Source organism: Perca flavescens, chromosome 4, assembly GCF_004354835.1.
Source record: "Perca flavescens isolate YP-PL-M2 chromosome 4, PFLA_1.0, whole genome shotgun sequence".
NCBI classification, from domain to species: domain Eukaryota; kingdom Metazoa; phylum Chordata; class Actinopteri; order Perciformes; family Percidae; genus Perca; species Perca flavescens.
Genome location: NC_041334.1, coordinates 29,495,181 through 29,517,042, shown reverse-complemented (window position 1 = coordinate 29,517,042; position 21,862 = coordinate 29,495,181). Strand labels below are relative to the sequence as shown.

Here is a 21,862-nt window from a genome sequence, read left to right as displayed (position 1 = left end):
CACCTGTTGAATCATTCATGAGGTAGACATTCCATAGGTCTGCTGATGGCCTACAGTATAGTGAGAACTATTCTGAAACACTCTCCTTCTGTTCCTCTCATCCTCTCTCTGTATATATATATATATATATATATATATATATATATATATATATATATATATATATATATAGCACGCACATACACACAAACGCACATGTAGACACTTCCACAGCCTCTAGAGGGTCAAAGAGAGAGTGATGAGTGGGCTCGAGCTGTTAAATCTTTTATGTGCAGGTGAAAGAATCTTATCTGACATGCTATGTCCAACCTCCTCCCTGACCTCCAGGTTCTCTCCTGCTTCCCTTCTCCATTTCCCCTTCCTCTGTAAATAGACTCTTTCATTGTATTCTCTCCCTCCCATATGTTGGTAAGAATATGACAATAAATGAATGAATAAATGCCATGTTAAACTAACACCATGTGCGTGCATGTATCTGTGTGTATTTTTTTCCCTGTGCTGTAGAACCCAGACATTGTGTTGGTGCACTACCTGAATGTACCGGCAGTGGACGACAGCGGGAAGCCATGCGGCCCGGTCCTCTGTTCCATTAACACAGACAGGAAGGAGTGGGCCAAGTGGAGCAAGGAGGAGCTCATTGGACAACTCAAACCCATGTGTGAGTTAGCTTTACCATCATTTCAGCACTCTCCTCCTTCCTACTCTCATGTTTCAGCCCTCACACTTCTAAATTCTTCTATTCTAAACCTGGGGATATGAGTCAATAAAAAATACCACCTGTCACGGTGCAGGAAGTCTCAAAATGAATCTGCAGGAAACCAGTGTGGTACATCTCAAAAACTGACTTGCTTTTTAGGCTTTGTAAACAACTTGGCAGCAGAATGGGGCACGGTCTGGAGCTGTGCCATTACTTATCAGAAGAGACAACAGGTGATTTCAGCAGTTTAGGGGAGATGATATAAAAAATTCTCTCTTGCATCAAGGAAAAATATCTAATCTTGTCTATATCTAAATATCTAATCTAATCTGTTAATTTAGCACAAATATCTTATTGATATATTGGTGAAGGTAAAGATAAATCAGTAAGCCAAAATGCAACATGATACATTCAGTTCATACATGCCATTCAGACAAACTTTATATAGATTTAGATTTGTTGTTTTTGATAGTTCTGACAGTCAGCCCCATGCTGCCACCTAGAGGCAGATATACATTTCACCCAAGAAAGAGAGGGATAGAGGGAAAGAAGACTGAGGTGCCGGAAATATCCAGCATGTATTATTCATAAATGATCATCAGGGAGTAGATAACTCCAGTAAACACACACACACACACACACACACACACACACACACACACACACACACACACACACACACACACACACACACACATTCACACTAACTAAGGACAGCTGCCCAAAACTAAGTAGCTTTTTGACTTAAGTAGCACTTCAATTTTCAGTCTCCCAACTGAATCATATTCCGTCTTGCTCTTTGACCTTAATTTGCTCACACAAAACAGCTCTCTGCTATTTTTCCTTTCCTAGCACTTCTCTCTTGATCACTGACTTGATCCGTCTGTGTTCATTTTATGGGCATTAGGTCTCTGACACTTAAACTGTTTGGTATTTGTTATTTCCCTCTGAAAATACATCAGCTAAATCCCAAAGATGTAAATGCAGACATCTTATTTAAAAACTGGAAACATGGACTTCAGATTTTAGAATTGAAACGTCTTGCAAAAAAAGCATATTGCACATTTTGCGTATATGTATTTAAAGTGTACATTCTGAACACTGGAGGGCGCCATTACACACTTTCAGATGTTTGTGAGGTAATGCTGTTACTATAAAGATTGACCTGAACAAATAAAAGGACAGAAAATAAAGTGTCTTCTATGTTTGTTTGAATGTCTCTTTTGCCAGGTGCTGGAAGCAGCCTGCATCAGAAATGTTCCAGTGTCAAGCAGCGCATCATCTCATCCAAGCAGGAGTCAGGGGCAGCAGCGGGAGGTGGAGCTGCAACGGGCATGGGCGTAGTGGCAGGCCAGAGAGCTGAGGAAGCAGATGGCACAGAGGTCCAGAACAGCGATGTGTCAGAGGGCCAGACAGAGCCCAGTCCTGGAGGGGGCAGGAGCCGAGCGGGTGGAGGAGAGAGGAGGAATGGCAGGATAACCAAGCCCTCCCTACTCCCACAGAGCAGCATGGAAGTGTCCTCCTCTACTTCCACCAACCAGGTGGAGGTCCCTGACACCACCCAGAGCTCTCCATTGTCAATCACCAGTGACATGGCTGATAGCCCCGCTCTCGCCATTGGGGCTGGCTTGTCACAGAGCACAGCTGTGTTCATGTCTGAGGTCACAACGCTTACTGGGGATTCGGTTTACTCTGCTGGCCACACCCACCTGCTGGCATCCACCCATGAGAGCACCACCGCTGGCATCCTGTTGGCTGTTGCCCCTGACAACCAGAGGTTTGCGTCATTTCCTGGTGGCATGGGCTTAGGGGAGGGAGGAGAGTTGGTTCTATCCAGCTCTCTAGACTCTGGTGGAGGAGTCAGCCTTCCTGAGACCACCATGACTTTTGACCCTGATTGCTTCCTCAACAATCCCAAGCAGGGCCAGACGTATGGAGGAGGTGGAGGGAAGGCTGAGGGATGTAACGGTGATGATGGAGGACTCAACTGTTCCTCTAACAACTTTGTCTACAACCCAGCTCTTGTCAACAACATCAAGACAGAACCTACACCCCTGGAGCCGCCGCTGGCCGCTCAGAGCAGCTATGTAGGAGAAGGGACAGGCCTCAGCCCCAGCACCACCCTGGAGCAGATGGACTTCAGTGCTGTGATGTCATCAGCCTGTGTCCCGAGTCTGACCCAGCCTGCGCACCACCCCTCCCCTGGCCTCTTCCTCCAGGCTTCCCCCCAGACAAGCCAGCCCTCCCAGCTGCAGACCAATGGTACTGAGGCGACCCAGGAATCAGGCGAGGCCCAGGCTTACATAGGCCTGCCCACGGTGCCAACAGACACTCCAGTCACCAATGGAGACCCGCATACACACCTCCACCAAACCAGCCCGGACCAGCAGGGCCTTTGTGGAAGGAACGGACAAGAAGCGGCGGTGGGCTCTTTTCCTCTAACACCGCAGGATACGACCGCCGACCAGTCAGGCAGCAGGGGACATCGAGAAGTCTTAGACAAGACTTCCGAGAATGGAGGGGAGTTGCTACTCAAGCCTGGGGATCCTCACGAGGCCTACACGAGTGTTGACACCGAGCACTACCTGCAACCCACAGATGACAATGGAGGAGGAGAGGAGGGCGGGGGAGGTGGCGGAGCGGTGGGAAGAGGGGAAAATGAGATTCTCTGTAATGGTGTAAGTTTGTCAGGGGCCAGCAGTTCAGTGGTGGCCAGTCCTCAGTCAATAGCTGCTGGTGCAAGCATTGAGGGGACGCTTTACAGCTCTCCTCTACCTCAACAGGGTGGGGGGGTGTCAGCTACAACAACTGGGGCCATCAGTCTGGAAGGCTTTGAGGCTTCCTTTGGAAGCCAGTTCTCTGATCTCATCAATGATTTCATCTCAGTTGAGGGTTCTGGAGGTGGGGTGGGGGCGGCTGTGACTGGGGTTCTGATGCCCCAGGAGGGGGCAGCTGGAGAGGAGCAGGGCACAGGAGCAAGCCACCTGCAGGGCTCAGAGGTGGAGCAGGGAGCTCTGGGACTGCTCCAGGAGACTGGGAGGCTGTTTGGTGTGACAGACTACTCCCCAGAGTGGTCTTATCCAGAGGTTAGTAAACCCCACATGATTACCTTCCATTATTTATTAATCATTGTTCCCTACAGGGAAATCAGTCCCTCCTAGATGTGATTGACAGTGGGCTTGTACTGATGTTAAACGCTAAAATCACGCTCAGCACAATTTGTAAGACTGCCAGCCTGGCTTTGTGGTCATTAAGGAGTCAGAATATCTCAGACTCAGCTGATTGGATTTTGATGAAATTTCAATATTACACAGATTACCCTGGGTGGCTTCATTAATTTACCCATGTACCACTTATAATATCTCAGACAGCAGTTCTGTCATTGAATCATGATGAAACTTATAGAAACATGGAATCTTACCACCATCATTTTCAAAAAAACAATTTGTCAAAAATAACTTTATTAACTAACCGTATCTCCAACATGTGCACAATTTTCTTTTGCGCAAATTTCTTCCAGGATCATCAGTGTTACATCAAAGTCATTATTCCACAGTTTTGTGTTTCTTGAAAAAGCATCACAGTTTCACTCCAATGGCTCAAAGAGCATATTGTTTTTAGAATTAACTAAAATACCACAAAAGAAACTAGCAAATGTGTTTAATGGCTTTAAAATCAACAACAAAACATCTTTTGTTGTATATTCACTTCACGACTGAACATTTTTGGGCCACAATATGTTGTTTATGTTTTATTTTTAGCTACACTTGAGAAAACACTTGGCAGTGTTGTTCAGATGGTTCAAAAAACTTGGATGTAAGGAGCAGCACAGCCTCTAGGGGCTGCCACCAGGCCATTAAGACTCATAGATTTGTCAAAAAAAATAACCCATAAATGAGCAAAAGTATAACCACTTGGGGGCCATTTATAACATTTATCAGTTAAAATTCATATAACAGAAAACTAAAATGTAGGCCACTGAGGCTCTAAGGTATGTTTTTCACCACAGATGGAATCAGGATATTTGAAATAAACACAGAAAGGTACTCTGTGTACACACACACAGATTTGCATACACATGCTACACTATGCATACATTATGACAATAGGACATTATTATTATTATTATTATTATTATTATTATTATTATTATGATTATTATTATTAGTAGTAGTAGTAGTATAAGTATTATTATTAGTAGTAGCATTAGTATTATCTTAGTATAGTATGCATGCAATGATGTGTCCTATTCTCACACAGACTGTGTGATATTAGACTGAGGACTGTTTGTGTGCGGCAGGGTGGAGTGAAGGTGCTGATCACAGGTCCGTGGTTGGAGTCAGGCAGTGAGTACAGCTGTCTCTTTGACCACATCAGTGTCCCTGCTGCCCTCATCCAGCCCGGGGTGCTGCGCTGCTACTGCCCAGGTAACACACCTGTGTATGCACACACTTTTACACAACAAGCATACTCCTTCAGCACAGAAAAACACTTTCCTTTATTTTTAAATGTAAATCGAACCCCAACCGTCACCCCACTAAGCAGTTTCTAGCAACAACGTTTTTCTACAGCATACAAAGAAAGAGTCTAATATTCTCTACTCCACACCCTTTTCGGGAGATGCAGTCCCTTTTATACAAAAAGATGAGAACAATACAAAAAGGAACATTTCGAGGAGGGACCATAGGGACAGACACTGTCTGGCAGGAACGCAATAAACGTAGCACTGCTTGGAAATGTTTTTTTGGATGGTATAGTAAAAGATGAGTCACATCTTGCTACATTAAGTGTGATCAGGGGAAAAACTGTAAGGCAAACATATTCTTGCAGGCACACATGGGCAAAGCAAAGATGTTCACAGTGTATAATGGTTAACATACTGTCCTGAAATTATTCTTTGACAAGAGATCGGTCTCAGCATACAGTCACTCCTATTAATTCCTTGCCTGATATTTCCAGCCCATGACACAGGACTGGTGATGCTGCAGGTAGCTATGGGTGGTGAGGTCATCTCTTCCTCTGTGGTGTTTGAATACAAGGCGCGTGACCTTCCTGCCCTGCCATCTTCTCAGCATGACTGGTTATCCCTTGATGGTAAGAGCATGTATTTGTTTTTTGACCACACAGGGATGCACAGTTACACACTTATTGTCTAATTGTTTACTCAATGACATAAACCATAAACAAAATTAGACTTGTACGTAACTGCTTCATTGTGTGCCTGGAGTGCTACATGCTTGCATTTTATTTTTAACGTACTGTATGTTTAAGATCATGTACTTGACTGACAGTATTGTTTTTACCCAGAAAGTTTAAACCCTAAATTATCATACAAAATACATCCTTTTCTTATTCTTTATTATTTCATTTGTGTGTGTGTGTGTGTGTGTGTGTGTGTGTGTGTGTGTGTGTGTGTGTGTGTGTGTGTGTGTGTGTGTGTGTGTGTGTGTGTGTGTGTGTGTGTGTGTGTGTGTGTGTGTGCTGCACCTTTTATCTTCACAGTCCCCAATTCATAAAGCCTTTAGACTTTGTCTTGTTGGACTTGTTTAGGTCAAAATAATTCATTATGGAGTCCATTTAGAATGTTTGCATGTTGGAGAGGAATCTAAATTATTTTGTAAGAGCTGTGTATGTTGTTGTAGTGAGATTTAAATCATACTGAATCAAATTAAAACATTCTGTAAGATGTTAGAGAACAATTAAATGTTCTTAGAGTCAGCTCTGGGGGATTGGTTGCATATATCTGCACAGCACCCGGGGGGAGGTTTGCTTTTGTGTGCAAATATATCTCCTGATGCAATTGCGGCTTTGAAACACACGGGTCTCCTCAGCGAGGCATGTCCTGGGTTATTCTGTGTTCATCGCCCCCGTCTCTGCGTTGCGCAATGCGGCAATGCGGCTCTACAGTCACAGCAGGCTGACTGTTTGCTGGAGTGAAGGGCAAGGACATCATGGCACAATCGCGGTCCCCTTGACACTCAAAAGGTTGGGCACCACTGGCAGTGTGCTGTGCAGCCTCATACACGCTATATATAGGCTCTGCCTTTAACTTTCAACGATGATAACAAGACCTGAACGTGCGCTCCAGTCCTTTGTGTGGCCTCAAATCAAATGTAGCCCACATCAAAGGCTTACTGCCTCGAAAAAATAGACAGAGAGAAATCATTTTAAGCAAATATGCGTCAGCGCAAGACTTTGTCACATGTCATTGCTCCAGTTTAGTTTGTGTGCAGTCTATTGTTGTACCGATGACGAACGAGCCTCCTGCAGCTCAGAGTCTGGCGGGCGGATTTGAAGCGTGTCTGCTACTAACACAACGTGGAGACTGCTCTCTCTCCCTCTCTCTCTCTCTCTCTCTCTCTCTCTCTCTCTCTCTCTCTCTCTCTCTCTCTCTCTCTCTCTCTCCCGCTCTCTCTCTCTCTCCTCTCTCTCTCTCTCTCTCTCTCTCTCTCTCTCTCTCTCTCTCCCTCTCTCTTCTCTTGTGTTTTGCTCGATCGGAGTAGCAATGTGTGTGTGTCGCACACTTCAAACTAACGGGGTTGAGCAGAAGCGGGAACAAAGAGCGCAGCAGATAGAGAGAGACTCGCTGTTTGGGTTCGTAACTTGTTTGATTTTAAACTGATGTTAACTTAAAAAAACGCGCCCTTTTATTGGCTTATAGCTGGGTTAAGTGTTTTGTTATGATGCTGTCGATGTACGTAAATGTGCCTGTTGTCTAAATGTCGTCTTCATAGCTGTAAAGCCTTGAACAACTTTTGCATTTCACGTTTCAGTCAAAATATTTTTAGTACATGTGGTGCCCAGCTTCTGTCAATTCAGACAAAGGGACGGAAGAAAGTCTTTACGTTGTTTGCAAGCTAGATGTTTGAACTAAAAGGCACGCGAGATCGTGCTTGTTTTATGTTGCATTAGAAGCTTGTTTAGCTTTACGTGTTGACCTGTTCCCTTTCAGCACCATCAGGAGTGGACAGCTCCACTGAACTCAACAAAGGAAGGGAGGCTAATGTGGCTCCTGTAGAGGCCCAGATAATAACAGGCCTGCTATAGGAACAGACATATGGGAATGTTGTTGGTCATACAAAGTTTAAATGTTATACGCTCTGTTGTAGATGTTCATGTTTACTACTGAAAGTTTCTCTGTATGGATCCTGTGCTAAAACATGTGTGTTTGATTAATACTTTTTCCATTAACTTCAACTAAAGAACAGAATTTGTTTGAATTCTGCTTTAACAGAACAAAAAGGTGTCCAAAGCTGGTCAGTAAATCCACAGGTACCCACTACAACTACAAGTAATCATTACACAAACTTTGAAAAGCCGCTTAATTTGTATTCAAGAACAGGAATAAAAGTGATCTATAATCCTTTGTATAAGCTGAAGTGCCACCAGAATACTTATGCTGTTTTTACTGGTCAATTATAATCCATTTACTTAATTAAAAACAGTTAATAAAATAATGTATTACATTTGCATTTAAATGATGTGGTTTAAAAACAATTAGTTAAGATATTAAATTGCATGCTACTGACATTATAAATAAATTCATGATCTTTTTTAATTAAATCCTAAATTATTCTGAAAGGAGTTTCCAGTGGCCTTTCTTTTATGCCTCTTTATCCTTCATAACATGAGCCGTGCAGCATCTAGACTCAAGTAGCATGATTGGCAGGTAGATAAGTCCATTATAAAATGGAAAATTACATTAAGTTAAATTTAAAGTCATTTAAGTAAATTTAAGTTAAATGAAAAAACAAAAACAAAATGAAAGCCTGTTTGAACAATTCACTTCTCAATTAATGAGGGTTATTGAATGACTATTTAATCCCTATTTAATTGGCTAATTTCAATGAATATATGTCCTTTAATTAAGTTATTATAATTAACCACAATAACATCCTCATAGCAGATGTCTTCTCAATCATTATTTCTGTTTTGAAATGCATGTCTGCAAGCATTTATGTGACCAGAAATCTACTGTACTTTTTCTTTTTGTGGTGTGTTTTTATGCATCTGTATTTGTATGTGTGTGTGATTTCAGTTATGATGGCTGAAGACAGCTGCTTGTTATGTGTTTGGCAGCTGAAATAGTGGAATGTTTTGCTTTATATTTAAAAAAAAAAAAAAAAAAGCAGTTTTTGCAGAAAACTCTGCTCTTCTTCTGATTGGCAGTGGAGTGGAAAGGGTGGAGCCTTAGCCTCTGTGTCACTCTTATGGCTCCACCCTTTCAGCTCAGTTTGTGTAATGCAGACAGAAAGAAAGAAAATAGAAGTGAAATGAGAGGAGAGAAAAATAGAGAGACTGAGTGAGACAGCAGCAGGTGGGATGAGATAATGTGCACTGCAGCAAAACTGCAGCAGCACTGAAACAAAGGGTCACACTCACACACAGCCAAAAAAAATTAATGTTAGATTTATACTCTTTCTCTCACACACACACACACACACACACACACACACACACACACACACAGTTTTTTTTGGTTCCCAACTTCCCATTGTTGGTAAGGGGACTTATTGCACTGCAGTTCTGATTTATTCTGCAGTATTGAGCCCCACAAAGAAGAGCCCCTCTCCCTAAGATGCTCTACGTAGGATTTACTAAAACATATTATTGATGTGCTTAAATGCAACAAACAAGTAGCAAATGCTTACAGCTCTATGTGTCCCACCTTCACTCCTGTAGATACGCAGTTTAGGATGTCCATCCTGGAGCGTCTGGAGCAGATGGAACAGAGAATGGCTGAGATAACCAATCAGAACTCCAGCTCAGCAACCATGGCAACCAAGGGTGGAGGAGTGGAGGGAGGAGGAGCCACTGATCAGCAGTCTCAAGTAAGGCAGAAAATATGGGATTTAGCTTGGGTGAAATCTTCCCTTTCAGCTATTCAATTTAATTCAATTCCATTTTATTTTTAGTATCAAATCATAACAAGAGTTATCTCGAAACACTTTACAGATCCAGTAGGTCTAGACCACGCTATTTACAAAGACCCAACAATTCCAGTAATTCCGTAGCTATATAATCTGAAACTATATCAAGTGAGCAGGACAGGTAAAAAACACAAAACAAAACACAATTTGTTTTAGTCATAAATGTTTAATTAAAGCAAGTCTTTAAAAGTGCGTTTGAGTCACCAAGATTCAATTATATGACTGCATGATGATAGTCTAATGGTTTAAGTGTTTACAGAAGATCAGGCCTTTCCATTTTTGGAACTCAAAGAAATACTCTAAACATACATCAGTTACATCAGTTCATTCAATAATAGCAAAACATATACCACATGATGCAATCAAGTACAAAAGCACCACCAACTTCAGATTTAGAGACACTCATTTTTGACATAATTTTTATAAAAACTTAGCATACATATAAAAAGCCTCAAAACTCTGGCATTTGTTTCAGGGCCATTGTACTGGATTTCATTACATTGCAAAGGTGCTTTTTTAGGTCACCCCCCTGAAAGTGTTAATTCTGTGACTTCATAACAGACTAAACATGTTATGTGCGCTACCCTCTAGCTCTCAAGGAGTCAGAGGCTCTGCGATTTGTTAAACATAAGACTCTTTCTTGGTAAAAACTGACCTCTGTGACAGCTTGAACATTTAAAATCGGCAAAAATGTTGTACACAAAAGTCCTGGAAAACCTTTTTGTCTTCAATCTTCCAGATTTCTACTGATCAGGGTTCGTTCGAGGGTCGTGTTGTAGTGGTGTGTGAGAAGATGATGTCTCAGCCATGCTGGGCTTCATCTAATCAGCTTGTCCACAGTAAGAACTCCAGAGGAATGACCTTACTGCATCTGGCTGCAGCTCAGGGCTATGCAGGGCTCATTCAAACACTCATTCGCTGGCGGTGAGTAACACACAAACATGACACATCATTGTGAATCATTGTGCAAAGACTGTCAGTTAATTTCCCTTTTGTTGTCTTGTCTGCAGCACAAAGCATGCCGACAGCATTGACCTTGAGCTCGAGGTGGATCCTCTCAACGTAGATCACTTCTCCTGTACTCCATTGGTGAGTGATCACTATTTCTGAATGGTGTTCTGAGTGTGTCATTATTTCCGTGTCTGTGTGTGATGTGTGTTTTTCCTTTGGACTCCTCAGATGTGGGCATGTGCTCTGGGCCACACTGAGGCAGCATTGGTACTTTACCAGTGGGACCCAAGAGCTCTGGTTATTCCTGATTCGCTGGGGCGCTTGCCGCTCAACATCGCACGATCTCGGGGCCATACTCGATTGGCTGAGCTCTTAGAGCAGCTGCAACAGACTCCTCAGGCTCAGGGCCAGCCTGCTGACACTTGGATGGACAGATGGAGAGGAGAGTCACAGACCAGCAGAATAAGCAACAGCCCTACCCCAAACCCTAGTTCAGGTGGGAAAGACTGCTATTTTGTGGGTCAGTACACCCAAAACACAAAACAAATTCCCACTTAGCCCTAGTGAGATGTAACTAGACTGGTGGTTAGTTTTATTTGCAGAGGTTTTAAAATATCTGCCAGTGAGACTTGGTATACAGCGGGTTAGCTTAGCTTAGCATAAAGACTGGAAACAGCTAGCCTGATTCTGTACAAAGGTAACAAAATCTGCCTACCAGGACCTCTAAAGCTCACTAATTAATACACTATATCTTGTTTGTTTAAACTGACGTGTAACAACAACAATTTTACATTTTACTTGGGGTTATGTGCCAGATGATTTCTTGGCTGGGAGCAGTAACTTCTTGGAGTCTCAGCTGGCTGCCTGTTTCCAGTTTTTGTGCTAAGCTAAGCTAACCGGCTGCTGGGTTTTGCTACATATGCACTGGATAGACACGATAGTGGCATCAATCTTCTCATCTAAGTCTGGGCAAGAAAGCAAATAAGTGTGTTTTCCAAAATGTTGAACTATTCATTTGAAAATTATATTTGAAAAACGTAACAGCAATGTGTCTTTCCAGTTACTCAGGATATTCCACACACCTCCATGTGGACAGACAAATTTAATTTGAAATTGAAAACTACAAGCTACAGTATTTCTAGGTGTAAGTGGTGCAAGATTGTATGTGTTCGTAGTGAACTGATAAAGTATGCATATCCCACATGGTAGGAATCTATGTTGCTACTTGCTCTTATTTTTTATCATCTTTTTTCCCCAGAGCTTAGGAGAGCCAGGACAGAGAACCAGCCAGACAACCATAACCCGAGCTGGAGCCAAACAGGACACCGAATCCAACAGGGAACCCAGGGAGAACAGGGAGGCCCACCCCCAGCCAAGAGACTCAAACCCAGCCCTGACACCCAGCAACAGCTAGCTAACTCAACCCCTGGCCCCAACACCCTCACCTCCCTCCTCAACTCATCCCCCAGTCCTAACCCCCAACGCTCTCTCCTCCCAAACACCCTTCAAACTCAACCCTCCAACCTCAGCTGTCAGAACGCACCTCCTGCCAGCTCCAGCCCGAACCGCCCTCAGCTCCCCAGCACGCCATTCTCCCACCTGCAGGCCAGGATAGGGGGGTCTGGAGGGGGCACCAGGTGGAGTCTGAGACAGACTCTGGGCCAGCGTGGCCTAGCCAGGAGGATTCTGGGAAAAGAACGACTGGCCATTCACCTGCACCAAAGAGTGCTATCTGACAGGGGAGAGGAGACAGAGCTGCTGACCTATCAGGATAACACAGAGGACTTGCAGGTAGGGGCAGCGGATTGTGAGGCGCAGTTTTGATCTCATTCCTAAACCGAACTTTTTGTACTGTATGTGATGGACAATGTATACTGCTTGCTTGCATGTTTGCCATGGTTGTGATCAAATATATGAAACAATACATTAAAAAATCTATGAAAACAACTCTCCCCAAACTTTGACCCTCCATGTGAATAAGGGAAAACTCCCATGATACCTCATTAGGTTAAAACAATTACAAAAGTTCAGGAAGGGCCCAAGGGGGGTAAGATTAAATGTTGACAACAAACTTGAACATAAACAAGCGAAGATTGGGATTTTACATGACATCTACTGTACTCCTTGGTCTGCATTGAATTTGTCATCATAAGAAGGCCACCTGGTGCAGGGGCATTCCTGCTATCTTCACTACTCAGTTACTCCCACAAAAGCAGACACACACTATTACAAATGAAGTGCACTTACAAGAAAGTAAAAAAAGGTCATATTAAAATTTCACTGGCAAGAACTTAGTACTAACTGGTTAAACCTTACATTAAAAGGAATCATTTTATCATTTAAAGATAATTACAAAAAGGTTTTTAGTTTGGATTTAGCAATTTTCAGTGCTTGTCTACCTAATCACAACTAGAAATCTGCTTCAAAGAAAGGGATTGCAATAATAAAAGCTCTGATGCCTAAGATAATTAGCAACCAGTGGAAGATGTGTGGATGTATATTCTATGATGCAATGAAATCTTATAAAAAAGGACAGTGCAAGCCCATCCAACTGTTCAAAGTACCCTGATGTCACATCTAGCATGACAAGGGGAGCTCACAAAGAGAGGATAGAAGATGTATTGCATGATTAAACCTTGTTGGTTTAGTCAAGACTCTGGTCAGTCCAAAACATATGACTGTTTTACCAGAGTCTCTCTAGGAGCTAAACACATTTAATGTATACCGCATATGCTTACAAGGTAAACCACAGAACAGAAAGCTATAAAAATCAAGTGATGATAATGCACAGACTTTTAGGTTCTGTTCAGGAATTTAAGAGAAACATGAATGTTTCACTTGCCCACGTATAAGTATAAAAAGCAGTTGCTCCCTTAAACCATTAAGTACACACATCAGTATCATATATTCAGTCATGTAGTCGTCATCCGTATAGGCATGAAAATAAATACCAAAATTAAAGATCATTTTAAATTTTAAGGGCAGCAGGTGTTAGAAATATGTAGGTAACGCCTGCTCTGCTTGTCTTGCAGATGGACATTACGATGCTAGCTGATCACATCATGGAGGCTTCAACTGTTAGGCTTAAGCAGGAGGCTATGGAGACTGAAACAGACTCTGGGAAGGTGGGGCTCAGCAGTGATGTCAGGTTACTGTCTGGTTACCTTGGTGAGGTGGAGAGGTAAGTCAAAGAATTCCTGTCACCACATTTACATGACATAACTCATCATCAAATAGCATAAAAGTCTTTTTTACTGTGAACATTTTGCTCTTCTCTGCTTTTCTCCAGGTTTCTAAACTCCAGGTCCCAGACTCCTAGCCCCAAACCAAACTCTCTCTCAGGGCCCGAGGATCAGCAGAGTCCTCAGGCTAAGCAAGCCCTTTCCTCCCCCTTTGACTGGACCTCCTTCCTCTGTGCAGCCATGAAAGAGGAGAGGTTGAAAACGGACTCCTGTCTATCCATGACTGAGGCAGAGCATGGAGAGCTCTATGAGACCATCAGGCATGCTCTGCACTCCCTCAGAAAACACAAGGTATAGATTGTATACCTTTGGAAAATCACAAAGTTTACCCTTGATATTGTAAAATAATCTGATGTATTTTGTCACTATGTTGTTTTTTAAATACTTGTTCTGGCATTTGTTCAACTTATTTTCCTCTCTATTTCTATCTTTCATGAATCACAATAACTTGAAATGACCATGAGCCATTTAACATATATGATGTTTATACAAACTCTTAATGTCCAAGGGTCCCATTCAGGAACAACGCAAAGAGATTGCAGCAGTGATTCAGCGCTGCTATAAAAGATACAAGCAGGTAAGAGTTAACAGCACACAGCTAGCATCAAAACACTACTTGCTTTTATGTCAAGCTAACCAAGAGTCAAGTACTGAATTGGATTTATAGAAATAATAGCATTAACAGATGTGTTCCCTTCATACATTTGGGCTCAAATTAAATGTGAATAAATGTCATTCACTATGTGCCTTTATATTGAAGTTTAACACCGCACCAAAGTTCACATCATCAATTGTTTTTATTGTAGGTTTTATTCACACTCGAGTCAGTTTTATCACACGTTTTTGTTTTTGCTTGAGACAGCTAGACGTGATCTATGATGGACATTTTATTTATTTATTAATAAAACTATTAAGTATGCAAGCTGTGTTCAGTCTGTGGGTCGTGATTTGAGTTGGGATACAGATATAGCCACAAAATGATTTAAATAATTTATCATCATTACAATTATCAGGATTCAACATTACAGAGGTTGTTTTACAACACGCTGCTTCTGTCTTCTCTTTCAGTATGCACTTTATAAGAGGATGACCCTGGCAGCCATCCTGATCCAGAGTCGTTTCCGGAGTTTCCATGAGCAGAGGAAGTTCCAACAGAGTCGTAGAGCAGCGGTCCTCATCCAGCAATACTACCGCTCCTATAGACACTCCCTTGGGTACTTCACTCTCTCTTTCTCTCTCTCTCTCACACACACACACACACACACACACACACACACACACACACACACAAAGGGCATAATTATGCAGAAAGATGCCTTATTCCTGTGTCCTCGCCTACAGCAGCCTCCACACGAAAAAACAGAACCAGGCTGCTCGCAAGATCCTGAGATTCCTGCTCCGATGCCGCCACAGGTGAGGCATAAAACTCCTCACACACCCTCCAACACCACTGTACACACATCCAAACACATTACCTACACACACTTACAGCCCACTGCCACACATGCGCTCTCTACATTGGTGCTAATAGTTGGTGTTGTTTTACTGTTCCTGTGAAGCCCCTTGATGGACCATAGGCCTCTGAAACGGGTGAGTCTTCTCTCTCTCTCTTCTCTCTTCCCCCTCTCTCCTGGTGGCTGATGCCTGTTTGCATGTCAGCGGAGGAAGGGGGAGAGGAGATCCTGGATTATCATACTTCCCTCTCGCTCTTCCCTCCCTATCTTTCTGTCTCTCCCTTTCTCTCTCTCGGTCTCTCTCCGAGGTCTGCTGAATGATGTTGGTACTTCTGCATGATTGAATGATAGATAGAGGAGTGATTCTTGCATAGGGTCTTCATGGGGCATGTTCTTACTAAAATGACTAGGGGGCTTTAAGTGTCTTGCTTGGCCTGCCAGTCTTTTTTCTGTGCCTTGATGGGTGGGAAGGTTATATGATGGAGTGTGTGTGTGTGTGTGTGTGTGTGTGTGTGTGTGGGTGTGGGTGTGGGTGTAGGTGTGAGTGTGAGTTGCTCTGAGTATGGCCTTTGGATATAAAAGTGGAAAGAAAAACACATGCACAATTACAAACACACACACAAATCTCTCTTTGAGCATGTCCCTAATGTGTGTTTGTTTTTCCCCAGGGCCAGAGAGCAGAGAAAGGCCAGGGGTCCTGAGAGCCCACCGCCAGACCCCACACATAGCCCCCTCAGCCTGTGAGCAATCTATAAACCCTCCCCGTCCTCCATCTTCTCCTTTTTCCTTTCTTCCATCCTCCCGAAAACTCCCTATCTTTTCCATTCCCCAACCCCTTCTCCTGCCCTTTCCATTCCTTTCCTCCCTCCTTCTGTCTCACCCTTTCTCCCCTCTTCTCTCAAGAGGGAAAAAAACTCTTCCCAGACAGACTGAGGACAGGATAGGTGTCCATCATGGCAGCTCAGACAGACAGAGCCCAGGGACCTGGCTCTGCCCACAGCACTGATCCTCCTCCACAGTTTCACTGGGAGGCCATCACATTAACCTCATGGCATTCTTTGCACTCTTCATGGGTATGTTTCTTTGCAAAAGCAAGTCGACAAGTCAGACGGGAGAACACGAGGAAGCGCCTGAAGACGACATCCTGGCATTAATGGCAGCGTCTGGACGTGCTCCGGTGAACAGCTGGCTCAAGATAAAGGCTATTTTGACATGCAGAAAATATACAAAACATTTCCTGTTTTGTATATAAACAGTAATCCATGAAAGAAAAAGAAAAACATAAACCAAAAAACACTCTTCTATGTTGCATTTGCATGCAAGGTTTTTCCGCTTATTCCTCCTCTCCATCATCCTGAAGATCTATAGTGGCAAATCATTCTGCTGATTCAGTATTTCACAACCAACCACTCTGACTCACAGGCTTACAAACCTATTAATCAGTCACCCGATCAAAAGGGGAGGAACTGCACTTGAATGTAAGAGGGGCATTGTTAGATAAGGATTTGGGTCTGAATAACGATGTCTTAATTTGTTACATGGACTTTGTATGGAGTCGTTCTCAGAGGCAGCACTTTGCTCGCCTGACGTGGTGTGTCCGTGTTTGTTCAATTCAATGCATGTATTTGAGCTACAAGCTCCTGCATGCTTGCCAAACTGCTTTAGTGTTGTTTCTTTTGTATTTCTATGTGAAGTTGTGTCTCACTTACGTCCTCATCAACTTATCCTTGCCCTGTTTAATGTGAACTGTGTAAGGAAAAATTACTCATTTTGGGTGCTTTTTTTACTTTATTTATTTAAGGGTCTAATAATTTATTTAATTGGCTCAAGAGTGGTTCAGCTTGAGACTGGTTTCCCCCCCTTGTGTGGTAAAATATGACATGTTCCAATGGTTAAATGTCTCTGTTAGTTTGTTCTTTGCGTGAACCTCTAAATCCTAACTGTGGTTTTGAGGAGAGAGTCACATACCATTGCCTTGACTTCTTCTTGACTTTGAGAGGTCTCTATGCTTGCTCTGTAAAGGACATGGGTCATATACCTGCCCCTATATGGGGCATTGGTCCCCATATTAGCCCATATGGGCGATCAAATCCGTATTTTGGACTATTGCATATTCCTGTATATAAACTGACGAGGTAAGGGGATACGAGGACCCTGAAACTTTTTCATAAGAGGACTGTATTTAAGATTATAAATTATTTTACTCCCATAATGAGAACTTAAGACAGAGACCTGGGTACACAGGATGGCTGTATTGCTTGTAAATAATGTAGATATTGCAAACGGAGTAATGTGCATGAGATTTAAGACAAAGAAAAAGAAAAAAGAACATGTTAGTGGCTATGGACTGTGAGAGGATTTTAACTGCTTCACTTTAAGAGTATCCAGTATAAGTGTTACTGAAAAGAACATTTTGTTAAAGCATGCAACTGAAAAATCTAATGTTAGAATTATAAGTGGGAAAACAAAGTTAGCTGAAACAATGATCTTTCAGACAAAACATTTACACTTTGTGCTTTTGTTTCTTGGCTAGCAAAAATGAAACCCTTTTTGCCAGTAGTGCCAATTATTATGAATGCTATTTTTCCTAACAATATGTTATGTTGGGGAAACCAACACCCAAAAGATAGCAGTAAAATCCACAGAGGCAACACACACACAGACAATAAACAGTAGAAGAGATTTAGTACTAGCTCAACCATAGACAACTTCTGATGTTTGCCTAAGGCAGACTTAAGTGTAGACGACGATGATGCAAGTATGAAAATGATAATAATGGTGATAAAGATGATGATGGCCGTTTTAATATGAATGCAATGAATGGTGACCCAAAACGGATGAGGGTGCTACATTCTTTACAATATGGTTGTGCTTCAGCAACATACTAGCTTTTATTAAGACCATTAATCACACCTACAGCGGATCCAGCCTGGCCTCCAGTCAAAGCTTTCCATCTTCAAACAGAATGTCTCCTCCCCCCGCTTTTTACATATCATTTGATTAATTTTTATTTTCTCCTCATTGTCACTGCCATTATGATACGACGTCTACTTTAGACTTCTGGAAAGCTCTGTTTAGAAAGTGCCTGCTCAATAACAGAAAAGTGCAAGCTAATATCAGGAAATGTCTATTGTATGTCCTCCAAAAGGTTGCCAGTTACTTGTTTATTTTCCTAAATTGTGTGTTAAAAATGAACTTGACAGTGTTGAACTTGATCCGAGTCTAAGTTAGAAGCTCGTATTTGTCAGTGGTATGAATGAATGCTCATGGCCTGATTGATGCTATGTGTTGCTTTATGAGACAAACCAGTAATTACAGTTTCACTTTATGCCCCACTTGTGTGTCAGTTGTGCAGTATCAGAACAAGAAAAACCATAGAATTCAGCCTCTGTGTATGAAAGGCACTGTCACGAGTCTATTCAAGGTCCCAGTGTTGCTGTTGGGAAAAAGATGCGTTCTCTAGCAGGGACTCGCTTTGTCTGTCTTTCCTTAAAAAATTGTTCTTGCAGCATTTAAGTGAAAGTATAACCCAACAGTTTTCCAGAGGACAAAATAGCTGTCACTTTCTTTCTTTGTCTTTCTCTTTCACTCACGTTCTCTCTCTTCTCACACACACACACACACACACACACACACACACACACACACACACACGTCAATACATACATACAGTACACAAATGTACACAGACACAAAAAATGCCACACTCTTTCTCTCTGTGCTTATGTCTTTGGGAACAATTAAATCTCTCCCTTAGATTTTACTCAGGGTTAAAGAACAGGGAGATGGTATGTGGAGTGTGATGCTCGCCGACACAGAGTTGTACCGCTACTGGTGACTGTGTATATTGTATGCATATATGTATGTGTACATATTTGTGTAGGTTAGGGATACTCCAGTTGTTCATTCACTAATCTAGTATCTACAAATTTTAAAATAATGTTCTTGATTGACGCACTCCTTCGGAGTCTCATTTTGTGAAGCAGCAAATGTGATGTTTGTTTCATCCGAGGTGTGTTTGCATCACTTTTTCTACAAGAAAAAAAAATCTCCAAATCCCATATTTTATAGGATTCCGTTTGATTATAAACTAAATTTAAAGCAAGTAATGAGTGATATTTCTATTTCTATACTTGCTCTTGTTTTAAACGCACAAGATTCTTGATACAAGTAATTCTTAAATAAAAATAGGTAACGGCCATGTATCACCTCAATTTTCTTAATTAAAAAAAGTTGTAAGAGATAGTATATTTAAAGATTTACAATTGGAAACATCTCTATAATGTGTGTTTCACATGTTTCCTCAATTTTTATCACACTGAGAGACAGCCATGGTTAGGATGGCACTGTCAGGAGATTCCTGTTACGATATCACTTAAGCATCCTCTTAAACTGCCCCTCCTCTCACATCAGCACAACTCAAGTCACAAAGAACACTGCTTTAGACTCCTTCATATATTATATAATATATATGCACACACAGACAAATATACACACTCTCCAACATCCAAATGCTAGTGCTTATCAACACACACACAGAATACATACTCATACACATGAAACTAGACACAGATTGCAGATAATCCATCAATATGTTCATGTTTTTGGAGAGGACGGTGACTGTAAAAAGAGTATGTAGAGTAGAAAAAGTAAAAAATACAATGAAGAAATATTGCCATAGTAGACAGCTGGTAGACATGCACAGAGATGGCCTCTGTTTTCATAAGTCCGCCTAGAAATGAATGGTATAACCTTTCAGGCCTTGTTTTGAGAGGGCGTGGCCAAACACCACATTGCATGCTAGAATGGTAGACCCTTATAGATAATCTATGACTAGACCTCTCCTTGCCTTCCTCTTCTTTCACCCCGTCTTCCCTCTCTCTCTCGCTCTCTCTGTCTCTCTCTCTCTCTCATTTCCTGTTGTATTCCCACCTTGCCTGCTGTTGTGTTCTCCATGCCTATCTCAGTCTTTCATTCCTGTTTTCTTTTCTTTTTTTGTAGCCTAGTTTTTACTTTGTTTGTTTTACAAACGTGCATGCACAAGCATCACTAAATTGTTGATGTTTTTAAAAGAATATTTTGTTGCTGAGGCCATGCAAAGTGTTTTGAATATTGCCCTTATATGTGGAAAATGTCTCCTGAATGCTTTACATAATTTCTGCTGTAAAATGAAATCAGAATAAAAAGAAAATTTGCACTTTAACTTATTTTTTTGCCTGATATTTATTTCTCCCATGGTTCTTAAAGAGAAAGTTGTAAGTCTCTGTTTACTCGTGCTTTTCTTATTTTATCTTCTGAACATAAAACTGGGTCATTTGTATTTCTACCCCTCCTGAATCCACTCTGAAATTTTAAAAGAAGTCCTTTATAATATGTTAACCTTTCATTTATTATTTTCTTTTGCAGAGTGGCAGGACTACAACAGCATCTTTCCAGTTTTGTGGAAACCCTTCCTTGTCCCATACTTTATTAAATAATTCAAGTAAGATATCTTTAGATGTCTCACTAAGATGATTTATCATCACATAACAAATTTGGTCTTTGCTTGGTGGAGACATCCTTGTTTTCCTAAGAGCATGATTCAGTTCTGTCATTGTAAGTGGAATACTTAATAAATTGTTGGTATTTTCATTTTGTAATATTTCTTGCTCATTCTCGGTTACTGTAGCTTCTCTCCTTTAACAAATGTTTGTGCCAGTCAATTTAGAATTTCCATTTCTGTCTCTCTGACACTAAAGTAAGATCGATCGCTGGTTCTGTACAATTCCTAATATTATTTTGTGTGCCACTTCCATGATTTAGGCATTTCTGCATCAGTTCTTTAATCACATTTCCATTCTCATCATTACAGTCACCCTATAATGCAACCTGTGCGTTAACCAGACTGTGATGGCATTAACATCTCCACAGCAAATAACATTTCCCTCTAAGCAAGTTCATCCAATATTTACAGTACAATCAAAACCTTTTACAAGGATCATAAAAGTTAACTAATTTGATATTTTTTTGCCCATTTTTGAATTAATATAAATTCCAAATCTGCAACCTTTGCCCAAAACTCTATTTTACAGTTCATAAATATTATACATCCTCCACAACTGCTCTCTCCTCTATCTCTGTTGCTTTTATCACAACCTTAAACTCTAAAGGCAATTGGTTCTTGAGTAGTTAATTTTCTCTGATTCTTCACTTGTTTTTCTTGACTTCACAACCTACATCTGTGCTGAGCTTAAACATTTATCTTCACACTCTTCAAATTTCTGATCTCTTCAACATTTGCCACATCTTGGATTTCGCTTAGGCTACAGACCATGTCCATACCACCATATTTGGAGGACTAAAGCCTGACTGAAAAGCTCATCTTGATTTTTTTTTTCTACAAAGAGGCAATTCTGAACCGTAAGAGCAGTAAGTTTAAATGCTCCTCTGAATAAAAATAAATTGTGCAAGTTGGTGGAAATAATCTTTAAGTGTGTTTCGTCTTTGTACGTGGTTCAGTAAGCTAGTAGTTAGTTTTCAGGTTTGTCACAGGATTGGTGGAACATCTGATAGTCCTACCGGAAAATTACTGGAATATACTACATTACG

General features: G+C 41.5%; 2 protein-coding genes across 5 annotated transcripts in view; both read left to right on the top strand.

The window, feature by feature from the left end:
- Positions 1–3,619, top strand: part of LOC114553740 (calmodulin-binding transcription activator 1-like) — a 35,832-nt gene extending 32,213 nt beyond the window's left edge. Inside the window, exons 7-9 of the mRNA XM_028575081.1 lie at positions 505–658; positions 1,928–3,375; positions 3,584–3,619. Of these exons, the coding sequence (XP_028430882.1) occupies positions 505–658; positions 1,928–3,375; positions 3,584–3,619 (1,638 nt within the window). The remainder of the gene's footprint in view (positions 1–504; positions 659–1,927; positions 3,376–3,583) is intronic.
- LOC114553656 (calmodulin-binding transcription activator 1-like) lies at positions 3,357–20,384 on the top strand. Of its 4 annotated transcripts, XM_028574968.1 has the most exons (15): positions 3,357–3,783; positions 4,998–5,124; positions 5,657–5,791; positions 9,380–9,528; positions 10,367–10,551; positions 10,638–10,716; positions 10,807–11,074; positions 11,837–12,369; positions 13,611–13,759; positions 13,868–14,111; positions 14,329–14,397; positions 14,889–15,034; positions 15,162–15,233; positions 15,380–15,410; positions 15,943–20,384. In XM_028574968.1, the coding sequence occupies exons 1-15, from the start codon at positions 3,631–3,633 to the stop codon at positions 15,973–15,975; spliced, it is 2,373 nt and encodes a 790-aa protein (XP_028430769.1). In that variant the 5' UTR covers positions 3,357–3,630; the 3' UTR covers positions 15,976–20,384. The 4 variants fall into 4 exon arrangements, with proteins under 4 accessions (XP_028430769.1, XP_028430767.1, XP_028430766.1 ...); XM_028574966.1 differs by lacking the exon at positions 15,380–15,410 and having other exon boundaries at positions 15,165–15,233; XM_028574965.1 differs by lacking the exon at positions 15,380–15,410.
- Positions 20,385–21,862: the final 1,478 nt, after the last annotated feature.

Coding starts and splice junctions, on each gene's coding strand:
- LOC114553656 (XM_028574965.1), top strand. CDS start 3,631: ATGCCCCAGGAGGGGGCAGCTGGAGAGGAGCAGGGCACAGGAGCAAGC. Junction 12,370..13,610: donor ATAACACAGAGGACTTGCAG/GTAGGGGCAGCG, acceptor CTTGTCTTGCAG/ATGGACATTACGATGCTAGC. Junction 15,035..15,161: donor TCCTATAGACACTCCCTTGG/GTACTTCACTCT, acceptor CCTCGCCTACAG/CAGCCTCCACACGAAAAAAC.